The sequence below is a fragment of the Hemitrygon akajei genome, chromosome 3, assembly GCF_048418815.1.
Source record: "Hemitrygon akajei chromosome 3, sHemAka1.3, whole genome shotgun sequence".
NCBI lineage: Eukaryota > Metazoa > Chordata > Chondrichthyes > Myliobatiformes > Dasyatidae > Hemitrygon > Hemitrygon akajei.
The window spans coordinates 35,930,511-35,947,934 of record NC_133126.1 but is presented as its reverse complement, the minus strand read 5'-3'; the positions used below and the strand labels follow the sequence as shown (position 1 = coordinate 35,947,934).

The window sequence follows — 17,424 nt, the reverse complement described above, 5'->3', positions numbered from 1 at the left end:
AAAGTTGGTAGAGGGGCAGGTATTGTTAAGGAAGTAAGGTGTCAGGAGAAAAACTTGTACAGAGTGGCGGAAATGGCAGATAGAATATAGTGCAGGGAAGTACAAGAGAGCAGTGTGAACTGCCCCATGACTATTGTCTAGTAGCACTCACATTTATGGAGGTGAAATGTTTTGAGAGGTGGTGTACTAATGTGTTGGTGATGTCCCAATATTGATCACCAGACCTGGAATACCTTGAAATTAAGTGCCAGCCATCTTAACTGCCGTGAGAGTTTTCAGCAATCTTCTTGGTGGCGGTGTACATTCCACCTCAGGCTAATGTCAAACAGGCTGTAGGCAAGCTGAGTAATGTAATCAATAGCCATGAAACAGCACATCCTGACGCCTTCACTATCATTTTGGGGGATTTTAACCAGGCCAGCTTGGTGAAGTCACTAAATAATGATTTAAAAATCACCTGTGGTACCAGAGGAAATAACACACTGGACCATTGTTACACTAAGTTCAAGAGTGCCTGCTGATCTATTCCACGCTTATACTTTGGGAAGTGCTCACCTGGCTGTACATATACTCCCTGAGTAATGGCAGAGAATGAAGGCTGCAGCACCAGTAGTGAGGACCAAGAAGGTATGGACCAGTGTGGCCTACAGGACTGCTTTGAATCAATGGACTGGACTGTGTTCAGAGAGTCATATTTGAGCTTGGATGAGTATGCCAAAGTTGACATCAACTTCATTAAAATCTGTGTGGTTGAGTGTGTGCCTACGAAAACTTGCTGTACATTCCCAAACCAAAAGCCATGGATGAACCAGGAGGTTCGTAAACTGCTGACAGCTAGATCAGTGGCATTTAGGTCTGATGACCCAAGTTTGTATAAAAAAAAACAGGTATGACTTGTGGAGGGCTATTTCAAGAGCCAAGAAATAATTCTGAGAGAGGCTGGAGGCAACATTGAATGCACATCAACTCTGGCAAGTTTTGCAGGCCATTACCTCTTACAAAGCAAAATGCAACATCGTGAATGGCTGCGATGCTTCACTACCAGATGAGCTTAACACCTCTTATACCGGCGTAGAAAGAGAGAATAAAACCACAGCTATGAGGATCCCTGCAGCATCTGATGACCCTGTGATCTCTGTCTTGAAGGCCAACGTTGTGCTGTCTTTCAAGAGGGTGAACCCTCGCAAAGGAGCAGGGCCCGATGGAGCTCTTGGTAAGGCTCTGAAAACCTGCATCAACCAACTAGTGGGAGTATTCAGAGACACTTTCAATCTCTCACTGCTGCATTCGGAAGTTCCCACCTGCTTCAAAAGGGCAACAATTACACTCATGCCCAAGAGAACAGTGTGAACTGCCCCATGACTGTTGTCCAGTAGCAAACACATCTATGGTGGTCAAATGCTTTTAGAGGTTGACGCCTCTCTCAGGAAGGACCTGGACCCACTGCAATTTGCCTATTGCCGCAGTAGGTTTACAGCAGGCATGATCTCAATGGCTCTTCACACAACCTTGGATCACCTGGACAATGCAAATACCATGTCAGGATGCTGTTTATTAACTATAGTTCAGCATTTAACACCATCATTCCTACGGTCCCGATTGAAAAGCTACAGAACCTAGCCCTCTACCCCTCCCTCTGCAACTGGACACCTCGACTTCTTAACCAGAAGACCACAATCTGTGCAGATTGGAAATAATGTCTGCACCTCTCTGACAATTAACATTGGCACTCCACAGGGATACGTGCTTAGTCTGCAGCTCTGTTCTCTCTACACCCATGACTGTGTGGCTAGGCATAGCTCAAACAGCATATATAAATTTGTTGATAATACAACCATTGTAAGCAGAATTTTAGATAGTGGCAAAAAGGAATACAGGTGCGAGATAGAAACATAGAAAACATACAGCACAATACAGGCCCTTCGGCCCACAAAGCTGTGCTGAACATGTCCTTACCTTAGAACTACCTAGGCTTACCCATAGCCCTCTATTTTTCTAAGCTCCATGTACCCATCCAGGAATCTCTTAAAAGACCCAATCATATCCGCCTCCACCACTGCTGCCGGCAGCCCATTCCACACACTCACCTCTCTCTGCATAAAAAACTTATCCCTGACATCTCCTCTGTACCTACTTCCATGCACCTTAAAACTGTGCCCGCTTGTGCAAGCCATTTCAGCCCTGGGAAAATGTCTCTGACTATCCACATGATCAATTCCTCTCATTATCTTGTACACCACTATCAGGTCACCTCGCATCCTCCGTCGTGGGTGGTTTCATAGCAACAACCTTGCACTCAATGTCAGCAAGGCCGAAGAGCTGATTGTGGGCTTCAAACAGGGTAAGACGAGGAAACACAAACCAATCCTCATAGAAGGATCAGAAGTGGAGAGAGCATTTTCAAGTTCCTGGGTGTCCATCTCTCTGAGGACCTAACCTGGTTGCAACATATTGATGCAGCTATAAAGAAGGCAAGACAGCGGCTATATTTCATTAGGAGTTTGCAGAGATTTAGTTTGTCAACTAAAGCACTTGAAAACTTCTACATATGTACCGTAGAGAGCATCACCATCTGGTATGGGGGTGGGGCTGCTGCACAAGATCAAAATTAGTTGCAGAACTTTGTAAAATTAGTCAGCTCTGGCATGGGTAACCAGCCTCCATAGTATCCAAGACATCTCCAAGGAGCAGTGCCTTTGGAAGGCAGCATCCCATCACCCAGGACACTCCTCTTCACACTGTCACCATCGGGAAGAAGGTACAGAAGCCTGAAGGCACACACTTAGTGATTCAGGAACAGCTTCTAACCCTCTGCCATCACTTTTCTAAATGGACATTGAACCGATGAACATTACGTCACTACATTTTATAATTTGTTATTTTTGCACTACTTATTTTAACTTTTTAATAGACAAGTATATACTTAATGTGATTCTGGTATTTTTCTCTATATTTATTTATCATGTATTTCATTGTACTGTTGCCATAAAGTTAATAAATTTCATGACATATGCCGGTGGTATTAAATCTGATTCTGATTCATGCAGGATTCCCTAAAGGTTAACTTTCAGGCTGAGTCGATGGTATGGAAAGCAAATGTAATGTTAGCATTCATTTCAAGAGGAATAAAATACAAATGCAAGTATGCCTCAGTATTAAGGCATTGATCAGGCTGCACTTGGAGTATTGTGAGCAGTTTTGGGCCCCTTATCTAAAAGATGGACTGGCATTGGAGATGCTCCAGAGGAAGTTCATAAGAATTATCCCAGGAATGAAAGAGTTAACATACGAGGAGTGTTTGATAGCTCTGGGCCTGTACTTAATATTATGGGGAGAAAACAGGAGAATGAGACTGGGATGCATAATAAATTGGACATGATGCAATGGTGGAGCAGATGCGATGGGCTGAATGGCCTAATTCTGCTCCTGTCTTATGATTTTTCATTGATTCTGTTGTATTTCTTTGTCCTAATGTGAATGTTTGCAAGAAAATGAATCTCAAGTTAGTATACGGTGACATATATGTACTTTGATAATAAATTTACTTTGAACCTCTGAGATCTATCCTGGGCCCAACCATTTGACACAATCATGAAGAGGGCACACCAGTGGCTTTAATTCATTAGCAGTTTGAGGAAATTTGATGTGTTACCAAAGACTCTTAGAAATTTCTACAGATATATGGTGTAGAGAATTCTAACTGGTTGCATCACAGCTTGGTATGGAGGCTCCAATGTGCAAGATTGCAAGACACTGCAGAGGGTTGTAGTCTCAGCCAGCTCCATCATGAGCACTTTCCCACCATCGAAGACTTCTTCAAGAGGTGGTGCCTCAAGAAGGTGGCATCATCATTAAGCATCTTCACCATCTGAGATTTGCCCTCTTTTTGCTGCTTCTATCAGGAAAGAGTTACAGGAGCCTAAAGAAACAACTTCAATGATCTAGGAATGCTTTCACCAGATTTCTGAACAATCCATGAACCCATGAACACTATTGCCTGTGAAGAGGGAGGTACAGGAGCCTGAAGACCCACACAGAGCTCAGTTACTCTAAAAGACTAGGAAGCAGGAGTTATGGGAACTTCTAATGTAAAAGCGCAAAATTAATCATTTTAATAAAGATACTCACAGTCTTGTTAAGATAAGGGTTTCTGAATGTTGAACCAATGGCAGTGCTGTTTTGATTATGAATTGTATACGATAGTTGAAAAATCCTAAATGTTACGTACAAAAGGAGATGGTAAGGAAAGCGCTAGCGTGGAACTTTTGGGATGGGACTTTGCCAAAGGTTAGCACTAAAAACTTGTTTGAATAGCCTCTTTCTGTGCTTCTATAATATCCCCATGTTATAGAGGAATTATTGCTTTAATTTTGTCTATTGTTTCTTGTACTGCATTCCATAAAAGAATGATATTATGTACTGTAATTGTTGAAGATCACTTCTCTTAAATTATGGGATGTACTTTTTATTTATGTTTTTAGGGAATGGAGAACCTTGTGATTTTAGACTTTTATGGAAACCCCTTGGTCACTAAGCAGGAGCATTATCGTCTTTTTGTCATCTATCACCTTCCTGCAATGAAGGCCCTGGATGGAAAAATAGTGGTCAGTCTTTGTCCAATTACTATCAGAAATATTTTCTTTTCATTATAGTGCAAATTAAAATATTATATTACATTTTTTTTCTCAACTGGCCTTTAGCTTACAGCATTGTTCAGCCCTGCAGAACAGTCTAGATTTGTTTACTAATTTCCATCAAATTATCCAGTTTCGAGGGTTAGGGCCATTGCGGCTGTTGTGTTCTTCTGGTGATCTACCTGTTGATAATTGTCAAAACTTGAAATGTAAACACTTCATAGGAAACATAGAAAACCTGCAGCACAATACAGGCCCTTCGGCCCACAAAGTTGTGCCGAACATGTCCTTACCTTAGAACTACCTAGGCTTACCCCTTGCCCTCTATTTTTCTAAGCTCTATGCATCCATCCAGGAGTCTCTTAAAAGACCCTATCATTTCCGCCTCCACCACTGCTGCTGGCAGCCCATTCCATGGAGTTGGAAGTTAAAGAATATCTGTGATGTTTTGTAAGTCCAAAACCTAAAAGTAATTGAAAAGGAAACATGGAACTGGGAATGCGAGTTTAACTTCATTTTTACTTTAAACAAGGCGTGTGCATATGATGCATGGCCTTCAAGTGCTTTTACATATAAACGCGATGCATTATGTAAACAGAAAAGGATGCTTAATCAAACAATATATGTATAATATAACTTGAATATTTCTGACACATTAAATACACAACAATATCAATAGAATCAATGTATTCAATAAATAATTTGTGATGCAAAAACATTTTTAAATAGCATTAGGGTTTCAAAAGAAACTTCTCTTTTTTTGTACTAGTTCAGTGAGTTATTAAAATTATTCGATTACTCAATAATGGGAAGGGAGTTTCTGTTTGGTCCAGTTCTTGACCTAAATGAGGCCAAAATGCTTAATCTCAAACCACCTGGAAGAAAACTGAGCAAGTCAACTTGAATGTATGAGATCGGTCATTAAGTATTTCCTTTAATTCACTGAAGGCCTTGATGAATAGAATCACAGGTCTTGGAACTGGAGGAGGGATGTAGAAAATCTGTTGGACACAACACTCCATGGGCAGACATAAGAAGGACAATTTGCTCTCTTATAAAAGCTGGCATTTAGTATTAGAAATTACTTACTAAAAGAAAAATAATAAATTACATTTGAACTTTTGTTTTATATTATTTAGAAATACCCACCAAGGTTTCACGTTCTTGCCAAAGGAATAGCTTGTGGTTTTCATTGTCATTTCATAAGCCTGTTGCCAACTTTGCTGGTTAACCTGCAACATACACAAAATGCTGGAGAAACATAGCAAGTCAGGCAGGAAGTAGAGTTATCCTACATCTATGTTAGTGTAGTGCCCTCTGTAGGATGCTTTTAGAAGTTGCAAATACAAAACAGTAGCAACTTTTAAAATTATTATATTGAAAAAGCTGAGATATATAGACTATTCAAAAATTTTCATTGTTCACATATTCTAGTAAAATGGATGCCAAAATCGTGGTACTGGCTGCCCCCTGATACCATTTGGTAAGATGGTCTGTCTGGGTGCAGCTAATGGCTTGAAATGGTGCAGATTGTGGGAATCATATTAAGTATCAAAGGAGACCAATAGTGTACCAACTCACTTCTTGGCCAACTTCACAGATGTCATGGGCCTGAAGCAGTGCATAGAGCAAGCAAAATTTGCATTTGCAATTCGAGGTAATGAATTGTGCTGGCTAGAAGGGCCAAATGGCCTACTCCTGCACCTAATGTCTATTGTAGTGAAAACTGTGCTAGTCCTAAAAGATGCTGCATAGAACAGTAGGCATTGGCTTTTCCATACAAATGAAAGAAGATTCATTCTGAAGATCATTTTCAGAAATAACTCATGATTTAAAGCAATGACCTTCATTCATAGCTAACCACAAGTTTCTTACAACAATAATGTAGGTAGGTAGCCGTTGATCCCCTGCAGGGCACAAGCCTGGAGAGAAAGATTTGAAGAACTGGCTGTTGCCTATGTAGCGGATTCCCCCTTTCCACATCACTGATGTTGTCCAAGGGAAGGGCAAGCGCTGATACAGCTTGGCACCAGTGTAGTCGCAGAGGTTGTCAGAGTGAAGTTGTAAACAGCATCAAATAGTTTTAAGGACTCTAGCTCCAGATTTCTTTCTCAGGGTTTACTCCTGAAGCCTTTCCCATTGGTGGGTATGGCCACAGCGGTGGTTTAAAATCAGAGTTTTCCTTTTCCAAGGCTGACAAGGCCCACCTGCCCAAAGCAACTGGTTTTGAGGTGCCAGTGGTCTGCCATTGCCTCTTGTCAGTAGAAACAGTTCCGCTGGGCCTAGTAGCTAAGCCATATTTGAAGACCAAGAGTTGGACTTGGTTGTCAGAGGCTGTTAGAGTTGCACGCAGTTTGGAGCACTTTATAGGTACTGGGAGCTTATCCCCACTACCTCCCCCAGCTATGACAACCTTAGGAACCACAACAGCAATAATAAAACTGAGAAATTCAGCAAAGGCTACATTTTCTGGTACATTTTCTACCGGATATAGGCAATCAGCACAACCCTATGCTTGATACAAGATATTGGTCTCTTGAAACATCTTGACATTTTGGGTTGGGATGCACCTTTGAGATCTGGAGAGTATTGTTTAGATTACTACAGGGGATGGGGCATAGGGGAAATTTAAGTTTGCAAACATTGTTCGGGAAATGTAAAAAACACGGCCTGTGGGGTGATCTTCATTGAAAAGGATTATGGTCATGGACATGGCTTATGCTACTTGGAGCTTCACTCCAAGATAAGCTTTGATTAATTTGGAAGGCAAACCAAAGATACCCAACACTCATTGCATATACTGATGGTCATTGTTTTGAACTATTCTGAAGCCATCCAGCTGAACGTGTGAAGCTAGGGCCTATCACTCAACTGCCCATGTAAGACATCCTGTTGTAATGTTATTTTGTATAGCCAATATCACATAAAAATGATGTGCATTGTTGTTGTTAGCCCCACTTCTTTATCCTCCTAACTTCCTTGTACCACTATTTTTCTAGAATAGCCTCCCCATCCCCTTTCCCTCTCTCCATTTACCCTCTATCCTTTTCCCTTACACTTTTCTTGCAACCCTCCTCTCAATTTCTCATCTTTGGGCAACAAGGGTCCAGATTAGGCTTGTCATAGGACTGGCATGAAAGTAAAGGTCAAGGCCAGAGATATGGTTCCTCCAAGTTCCTTAAATCTATTTACATTTGGTGGGAACTCACAGAGTCCCAGAACAGTCAATTAGATCTCTACTGGTTTGGGCTGACCTTTTTAGCTCAGGAGGTAGAAGATGGAAAATCATAAGCAATAAAGATAGTCCTAGCTTGACCTCATAGTGGCAGGTAATTTCATTTTAAATAAGTAAAATATCTTAATAAAGGGAATGTTGGTTATCTGAGAGAATAGGTTGAATATGAAAATGTAGCTGTGAGTTTAATTGGTTTCATTAACTTACTAGAATATCGTACATAAAATTAGTTTATTATATTTTAATTAATATAAGTTATTGCAGGAATGTACATTTCAGAATTCTTCTGTATACAAAAATATAGCTATATAGAAGTATTTGTCCTGTTTTGTATTTGTTTGCAGGAGCAATCAGAAATTGATAATGCAAAAGATTTGTTTGGAGGTAGACTCACTTCTGAAATGATTACTGAGAGACTTGGACATTCTAACTTCTCAGAGCTTTTAAAGCTGGATATGCCTGAATCTTCAATCCGGTAATATATGAAGACTTGGTGCAAACAATGAAACTGTCTGTATCAAAATAAAATTCTTTTATCTTCTTGATATAGTCCTTGTAATTGGAAAACAATAACTCTAATATGGTACTTGCCTTTTCAAGTAAAGTTCTTATTAATATAAAGTTTTAAGTTTGCAGATTTTGCAACTGTACCAACATAAAACTATTGAGATGATTAAGGTTTTTTACAATTCAAATTATATGATCAGTTGATATTTTATTCTCTATTATGAATTATGATTGGAAGTTTTCAATTTATTTCTGCCACCAGGAGATAATATGTTATTTTTCCTTAAGTGTTGCAATTTTCAAATATAGTAAACTCCAATATTTTGCTCTCTGATTGTTTGAAAATCCTGATGGTTTGGATCTGCATTATTGGCTGCAACTGTTCAAAGCCTGATTAGATATCTCCTGGAATGCTGTGTAAAGTTTTGGATACTGCAGATTAGGAAGATTATTTCAGATACACAACTATAGTAGTCAATCACTTATCTATGTAACAGGCTGAGGGGGCTGAATGGTCTCAGATTCCACATTTCTAGGAGTCCATTGGGATTAGAATAATTGGCCATGCAAAGTACGAAACACCAATGTAATGACTGGGTAATTTCTATATAACTGAACAATATTTTAAAAATAAATTTAAAATTACATTATAATTTAATAGTAAACCTGCAAATAGGTAATTTTATTTAAAGTAAGTTGTCTTTTTTTATATTTCTTACCAGATCTGTAGATCTTGTACCTCCAGAGATATATGGGCGCCTGCAAAAAATTAATTTGGAGCATAATAACCTCACATCTTTCAGTGGCCTTATCTACCTTCCTCATGTCAGAGTGAGTATCCTGATATAACTTCACCTTTTTATCCCCCAATACCTGAATATGTTATGAATGATAATGCTTTCTAAAACTACTGCAAAGCCACTTCCATCTCTTACTGTCAGATGTTATTATCTGTACAACTATTTACAGAAATCAAACAAATTGCTTCATATTCCTTTATGTAGTTATCTTTGCTGCAAACAGTTTGGTAGATACCTCAACAATTCATTCAAGTGGTCCTCAATGCCTAAAATATAAATTTACGCTTGTTCTGTTCGATAGCAGGATCACCAGAATTTTATGATCTGGGAAATTAGAATGTATGGTGGACCATTCTTCTTGCAGGACCAATATTGTTGGAACAGGCAAAATAATAATCTGGGTTTAGGCCAATGGCTGTGTATTCACACTTTGAAAATCAGATGATCTTGTTCTCAGTAAGGATTCAGCTTGAATTTAAGAATCCATGAAGTTATTAATGTGTTTTTTTTAGTTGGCTGTAGGATTCTTGTGACCCTGAGGTTCAAGGGCTTGTCAAAAAGCTGTTCCTCCTGGGATCCCTGTACTGGAACACTCAGCTAACAATCTAGCAGGAAAAGAAGTCAAGATTTCTTGAACATCCACTTTCATCCCATTTATAGATATTAATTGGTTTGATTCTTCTGTAAATGTTATGCTAAAATAAGTTTATTCTTTTTCATGTATTTAAGGTACTGTATTTAAACCACAACCACATTGAAACCATTTTCCCTAGACAAAAGCCACAAATTCACTTGACCAACAGACAGCTTCTTCAGCAAAAAGTATCTTCCAGTGGCTATGGACAGTCAGGAATTTCCAGAGCAAACAGGTATAAGAAAGATACAGTATGTATAAGATTAAATGCAGTTATTACATATCAAAGCCTGAAAGGTAGTTCACATAACTAAGTTGCCTTACAGTTTCATTCTTCAAATGTGTAATTCAGTAAATTGCAGAATGCTTTCATTAAAAACAATATTTTAATACAGTCATGATTTTTTTTGTAATTGATTACAAATTAAAAGTTCAGAGGTTCATTTTATTGTCAAAGTATGTATGTACAATACAACTCTGATACTTGTCTTCTCCAGATAACCGTGAAATTCAAAATGACCATGGGAGTTGTCGAAAGAAAAGACATTGGCTCCCCCCACCCCCAGGAAAAAGAAACAGAACTCACCAACCCCAAAATCCCCTACCCCCTTCCACATAGAAAAAACAGTGACAACAGTATCAATACCCCTGCTCCCCCTCCTCGCAGAAAAAAACAGACAATAGCAACAAATGCCCAACCCCTCCCCCACAGTAAAACAACAGCAACAATAACAACCCCTGACCCCCCTCACTCCAGAAATGAACGACAGCGATTGATTACATTTTAATTACTGATTACATTTTATTTTACTGCATAACTAAGCAATGTACCCTCCTTTTAACAGCAGAGATATAGATTACATGAGCCTTCCTCCAGTTATGGAAAGCTTAGAAGTACTTCATTTAGGCTACAATGGAATTTCCAGCCTGGCTCAACTGCAGTTGAGTAGACTGATAAATTTGAGAGTATTGCGTTTAGAAGGTAAGTGCCAGTGAAAACAATCTTATTACTTCAGTATTTCTCAGACAAGATATGAAACTGTTCCTTTGTTGTAATATATTTGTGATTTTATATATATCACAAATAAGTGTACATCGACACTATAAAATTAGCTGTATATATATTCTCTGACTAACATGATCCCATAAGATGTCTAGTATATTGGCAATGGACAGAATCTTGGTTCATCCTGAAGCTATATTTCTAATTCATCGCTTAGTTTCTTATGTTAGATTTGAGGCTTAAACTTCAGAAATTATTTTTTTAGCCTATGTTGCTTTGCCTCCATTTTAATTCTGGCATTAGACAGTTGTGGTAGATGTCATTGAGGTACTTCTACCCCAGAGTGATTCCCCAGACTTTACAACATCAAATGAGAGCAAACCTTTTTCTTTTGAGTACTTTCTTCAGCTCTGTCTTTCTTACTGACAGAAAATAAATACACTCAACTGGAATACTCCAGGAAAACTCAGGGCTGTATCAAGATGAAGAAATCCAGTGAACCATATCTCTACTTAACTTTACTGATGTTTTGAGCATGATTGTTGTGGAGCAAGAGTCAGGTCTCCATGGACAATAACTGTGCTCACCAAGATATTTGTTTTAAGGAATGTAAGCTTAATCACTTATATTGGAAAGTGTGTCAATAATTATTCTGTTCTAAATTAGACTTGGAAGTACTGCGACACCAATACAACTACAGCATAGTGAATTCCTATTCTAACATGAATTAAATTAAGGGGTGAAAATTATTAAGCCCTGTCAAGCAGCACCTAACAAATACTTATATCTACCAAATAGGATGTTGGAAATCTAAAATAAAACCAGAAAATGCCAAATTATTCAGTAAGTCAATCAAGGCTGTAAAATCACTATAAAATTAGTTGAATGTTGTGGACATATTTCTTTGATCTGTTTGATCACCTTATTGCTGACCATAAAATCCAGATAATGTTTCATGCCCCTGATTTCCAGTGTGCTGAATTCCAACTTGAGAAATGAGTTTATCTTTGGATTAAGCACTTCAACAGCCTCAAGTTAAAGATCAGCTACATGTACATCAAAACATACAGTAAAATGCATCATTTGTGCCAAGGACTGTGCTGGAAGCAGCCCGCAAGTGTTGCCATGCTTCTGGCCCAACATACCATGTCCAAAACTTACTAACCCTAACTATACATCCTTTAGAATGTGGGAAGAAACTGGATATCCTGAACAAACCTACGTGTTCACAGGGAGAATGTACAAACTCCTTACAGACAGCGGTGGGAATCAAACCTTATTGGTGATTGTTGATGCTGTAAAGTCATTGCGCTAACCTCAACACTACCATTCTTCTATTTCCTTTGTTTTATAGACATGTGGGAAATAGTTTCATGACATAAAATGTTGGTGATACTCAGCAGCTCAGACAGCTTTAGGTCAATGGAATTACAAATGTTTCTGTTGCCATTTCTAGCACATCTAGTTATTTTACCACTCTTATCATCCAGTATCCTTTATGCCCTTGGTCCTGGATTTCTTCCCTATACAAAACTGCTTTTTTGGATTTCCTGTTAAAATTTAATTCTTGAACACAGTATTTGATGAAGAGTTCTAATGTCTTTTTTAAGTGAGAAACTTACTTGGAGTCTTGGGACACTTCTCTACATGAAACATGCTACATAGATAAATATTAAGCCAGAACTCGTTGCAAATGTGAGCTTCTGCACAAGCTGCTGACCTAAATTGTAAATATGTGCTTTCCCTTTCCATGTCCACTAACATTAGCTTGCTCCATTGTAATACACTGATTTTAAGTGGTGAGTCCTTGGACTGAAACAAGACCTGTGCAACAAGTAACAGTTCTTTATGTGATGTAATACGTTCACATGGGAAGAGAAAATGACAGAAAAAGTTCCAAGATTCAAGTAAAACTTCAAAGTAAATTTATTATCAAAGTACATATAGGTCACTATATACAGTGCCTTGAAAAACCCCCCACAACTACGTATTTCCACCTGTTCTTGTCTCTTTTTATAAATTTAAAATATTGAAGCAGTATTTTTGAGCGGAATCTATTGTGTATCATGTCAAAACAAAAGAAAAATTCTAAAACCTGTCAACGGTTTACTAAAAATCAAAATTGTGAGGTTGATAAAGTATTCATCCCCTTTGTAATTACTACACTAACTTTCCTCAGGTTCAATACCTTAACAACTCAATCAATTTATTGATGTTGAAAATTGGAGGATCACCTGTTTTCAATAAATTAATAGGAATAAATACCCCCTCTAACTGTAAGGTCCAACAATATGGTAGATTTCCAACAGACCAGACCAAAATAAAGACAAGATCATTCAAGGCATGTCAGAGAAATGATAATAGAGAAGCACAAATCTGTGGAAACTGTTCAGTGGTGCAGCAAGTGAAGTTGAGTGATGTTATCCCCTGTGGTTCAAGAGCCTGATGGCTGGGGGGTAATAACTGTTCCTGAACCTGGTGGTGAGAGTCCTGATGTTCCTGTACCACCTTCATGATGGCAGCAGCGAGAAGAGAGCATGACCTAAGTGGTGGGGGTCCCTGATGATGGATGCTGCTTTCTTGCGACAGTGCTTCATTTAGAGCTCCTTAGTGGTGGGGAGGGCTGTATCCACTACCTTTTAGACAATAGACAATAGGTGCAGAAGTAGACCATTCGGCCCTTCGAGCCTGCACCGCCATTTTGAGATCATGGCTGATCATCTACTATCAATACCCGGCTCCTGCCTTGTCCCCGTATCCCTTGATTCCCCTATCCATAAGATACCTATCTAGCTCCTTCTTGAAAGCATCCAGAGAATTGGCCTCCACTACCTTCCGAGGCAGTGCATTCCAGACCCCCACAACTCTCTGGGAGAAGAAGTTTTTTCTTAACTCTGTCCTAAATGACCTACCCCTTATTCTCAAACTGGACTCTCCCAGCATCTGGAACATATTTCCTGCCTCTATCTTGTCCAATCCCTTAATAATCTTATATGTTTCAATCAGATCCCCTCTCAATCTCCTTAATTCCGGCGTGTACAAGCCCAGTCTCTCTAACCTCTCTGCGTAAGACAGTCCAGACATCCCAGGAATTAACCTCGTGAATCTACGCTGCACTTCCTCTACAGCCAGGATGTCCTTCCTTAACCCTGGAGACCAAAACTGTACACAATACTCCAGGTGTGGTCTCACCAGGGCTCTGTACAAATGCAAGAGGATTTCCTTGCTCTTGTACTCAATTCCCTTTGTAATAAAGGCCAACATTCCATTAGCCTTCTTCACTGCCTGCTGCACTTGCTCATTCACCTTCAGTGACTGATGAACAAGGACTCCTAGATCTCTTTGTATTTCTCCCTTACCTAACTCTACACCGTTCAGATAATAATCTGCCTTCCTGTTCTTACTCCCAAAGTGGATAACCTCACACTTATTCACATTAAACATCATCTGCCAAGTATCTGCCCACTCACCCAACCTATCCAAGTCACCCTGAATTCTCCTAACATCCTCATCACGTCACACTGCCACCCAGCTTAGTATCATCAGCAAATTTGCTGATGTTATTTTCAATGCCTTCATCTAAATCGTTGACGTAAATCGTAAACAGCTGTGGTCCCAATACCGAGCCCTGTGGTACCCTACTAGTCACCACCTGCCATTCCGAGAAACACCCATTCACCGCTACCCTTTGCTTTCTATCTGCCAACCAGTTTTCTATCCATGTCAATGTCTTCCCCCCAATGCCATGAGCTTTGATTTTACCCACCAATCTCCTATGTGGGACCTTATCAAATGCCTTCTGAAAATCAAGGTACACTACATCCACTGGATCTCTCTTATCTAACTTCCTGGTTACATCCTCGGAAAACAACAGATTAGTCAAGCATGATTTACCCTTGGTAAATCCATGCTGGCTCGGCCCAATCCTATCACTGCTATCTAGATATGCCACTATTTCATCTTTAATAATGGACTCTAGCATCTTCCCCACCACCAATGTCAGGCTGACAGGTCGATAGTTCTCTGTTTTCTCCCTCCCTCCTTTCTTAAAAAGTGGGATGACATTAGCCATTCTCCAATCCTCAGGAACTGATCCTGAATCTAAGGAACATTGGAAAATGATTACCAATGCATCTGCAATTTCCAGGGCCACCTCCTTTAGTACCCTAGGATGCAGACCATCTGGACCTGGGGATTTGTCAGCCTTCAGTCCCATCAGTCTACTCATCACCGTTTCCTTCCTAATATCAATCTGTTTCATTTCCTCTGTTACCCTATGTCCTTGGCCCATCCATACATCTGGGAGATTGCTTGTGTCTTCCTTAGTGAAGACTGATCTAAAGTACTTATTAAATTCTTCTGCCATTTCTCTGTTTTCCATAACAATTTCACCCAATTCATTCTTCAAGGGCCCAACATTGTTCTTAACTATCTTCTTTCTCTTCACATACCTAAAAAAGCTTTTGCTATCCTCCTTTGCATTCGTACCTCATTTTTTCTCCCCGTATTGCCTTTTTAGTTAAGTTCTGTTGTTCCTTAAAAATTTCCCAATCATCTGTCCTCCCACTCACCTTAGCTCTGTCATACTTCCTTTTTTTTTAATGCTATGTAATCTCTGACTTCTTTTGTCAACCACTGTGGCCCCTTTCCCCCCTTTGAATCCTTCCCTTCTCCGGGGGATGAACTGATTTTGCACCTTGTGCATTATTCCCAAGAATACCTGCCATTGCTGTTCCACTGTCTTTTCTGCTAGGATATCCGTCCAGTCAACTTTGGCCAGCTCCTCCCTCATGGCTCCATATTTTCCCCTGTTCAGCTGCAACACTGACACCTCCGAGCTGCCCTTATCCTTCTCAAATTGCAGATAAAAACTTATCATATTATGATCACTACCTCCTAATGGCTCCTTTACTTCAAGATTGCTTATCAAATCCTGTTCATTACATAACACTAAATCCAGAATAGCCTTGTCCCTGGTCGGCTCTCGTACAAGCTGTTCCAAGAATGCATCCCGTAGGCACTCTACAAACTCCCTATCCTGGGGTCCAGCACCAACCTGATTCTCCCAGTTCACCTGCATGTTGAAATCCCCCATAACTACTGCGACATTACCTTTGCCACATGCCAATGTTAACTCCCTATTCAACTTGCATCCAATATCCATGCTACTGTTTGGTGGCCTGTAGACAACTCCCATTAGGGTCCTTTTGCCCTTACTGTTCCTCAGTTCTATCCACACAGACTCTACTTCTCCTGATCCTATGTCCCCCCTTGCAAAGGACTGAATCTCATTCCTCACCAACAGGGCTACCCCACCCCCTCTGCCCACATTTCTGTCCCTATGATAGCACGTATACCCTTGTACATTCATTTCCCAGGTCTGATCTCCCTGCAGCCATGTCTCCGTTATCCCAACAACATCATAGTTACCCATTCACACCTGAGCCTCAAGCTCATCCGCCTTATTTCTGACACTTCGTGCATTCAGATATAGAATTTTTAGCCCATTTCTCCTCTCTCTGTTTGAATCGCTGCCTATTGTGCTTAACCCAGCTCCCTGAGCTCCCATCGGGCTATACGCCCCTAGAATTTTGTTGTCCTTCCTAAATTTACTTATTCTTTCTGCACATTTAACTCCATGTTCCGTCAGACCATCCCTCTGTACATGTGTCCTCCTTATCACTTGTTCTGCCTCACCTTTCTCTACTACACACTTAATATTCTTAACTACACACTTTTATAGGATTTTCTGTTCAAAGGCATTACTGTTTCCATTCCAGGCTGTGATGCAATGAGTAAGTATCCTCTCCACTGCTCAACAATAAAAATTTTGTTATGTTTTGTAACTTCAAAACATTAAACTAATTCAAAGGAAGACAAGGGAGTCCGAAATGCTCGTCTAACTTTAAGTGAGGCATGCACGTATCATGTGGCAGTGCGATGACATATACAATTCATGTATTTATACATATAATCTTTAATGAGTTATTTAAAGAACAAGAGTACTTAAACTATATATAAACAAGATTACTCAAATGTTACTTAAGTATTAAATAAACAACATTCCTCCATGCTTGGCTATAAACCAGCTCAATAGAGAATGCATCTCAGCTATACACATAGTATGCTATATAATACAACTACTATATACAGATGTCTGCAGCATAGTAAATTTTAAAATATTACATTTAGGCCTAAAGATTTAATCACAGTGGAGAATTTCTTGCTCTTGTGGGATAATGTCTTTACTGATGACGGAATGCCTCTGCTTGGCAGGTGAGACAGTTGACTGTGAAAACAATCTCAGGTTCTGGGGTGGTTGTAGAAGTTGACTCTGCGTCTGCAGGAAGTGATTCTGATAGTGGTAATCACCATTCATCTTTTCCCTCCCTGGATCTACTCTAATCCTTTTCTTTTTTTTTATGTTCTTTCTCTCTTTTACACCTTTCTCTTTCTTGTTCATATTCCTTTCTCTCCTTCTCTTACCTCCTTCTAGTTTGTGTATTTTGATCTTGGGAAGGTGCATTTAATTCACTGGAGTATTCTCTTATTAATCCTCTTTTGCTCCCTTTACAATCTGATCTCTCCTCTTGGTTTTCTCATCCAGTGAC

The 17,424-nt window shown here is 39.6% G+C and overlaps 1 protein-coding gene across 1 annotated transcript in view; it reads left to right on the top strand.

Annotated features, from left to right (window-relative positions):
- Positions 1 to 17,424, top strand: part of lrrc9 (leucine rich repeat containing 9) — a 100,723-nt gene that overhangs the window by 65,830 nt on the left and 17,469 nt on the right. Inside the window, exons 23-27 of the mRNA XM_073039558.1 lie at positions 4,482 to 4,604; positions 8,214 to 8,344; positions 9,099 to 9,207; positions 9,906 to 10,045; positions 10,656 to 10,792. Of these exons, the coding sequence (XP_072895659.1) occupies positions 4,482 to 4,604; positions 8,214 to 8,344; positions 9,099 to 9,207; positions 9,906 to 10,045; positions 10,656 to 10,792 (640 nt within the window). The remainder of the gene's footprint in view (positions 1 to 4,481; positions 4,605 to 8,213; positions 8,345 to 9,098; positions 9,208 to 9,905; positions 10,046 to 10,655; positions 10,793 to 17,424) is intronic.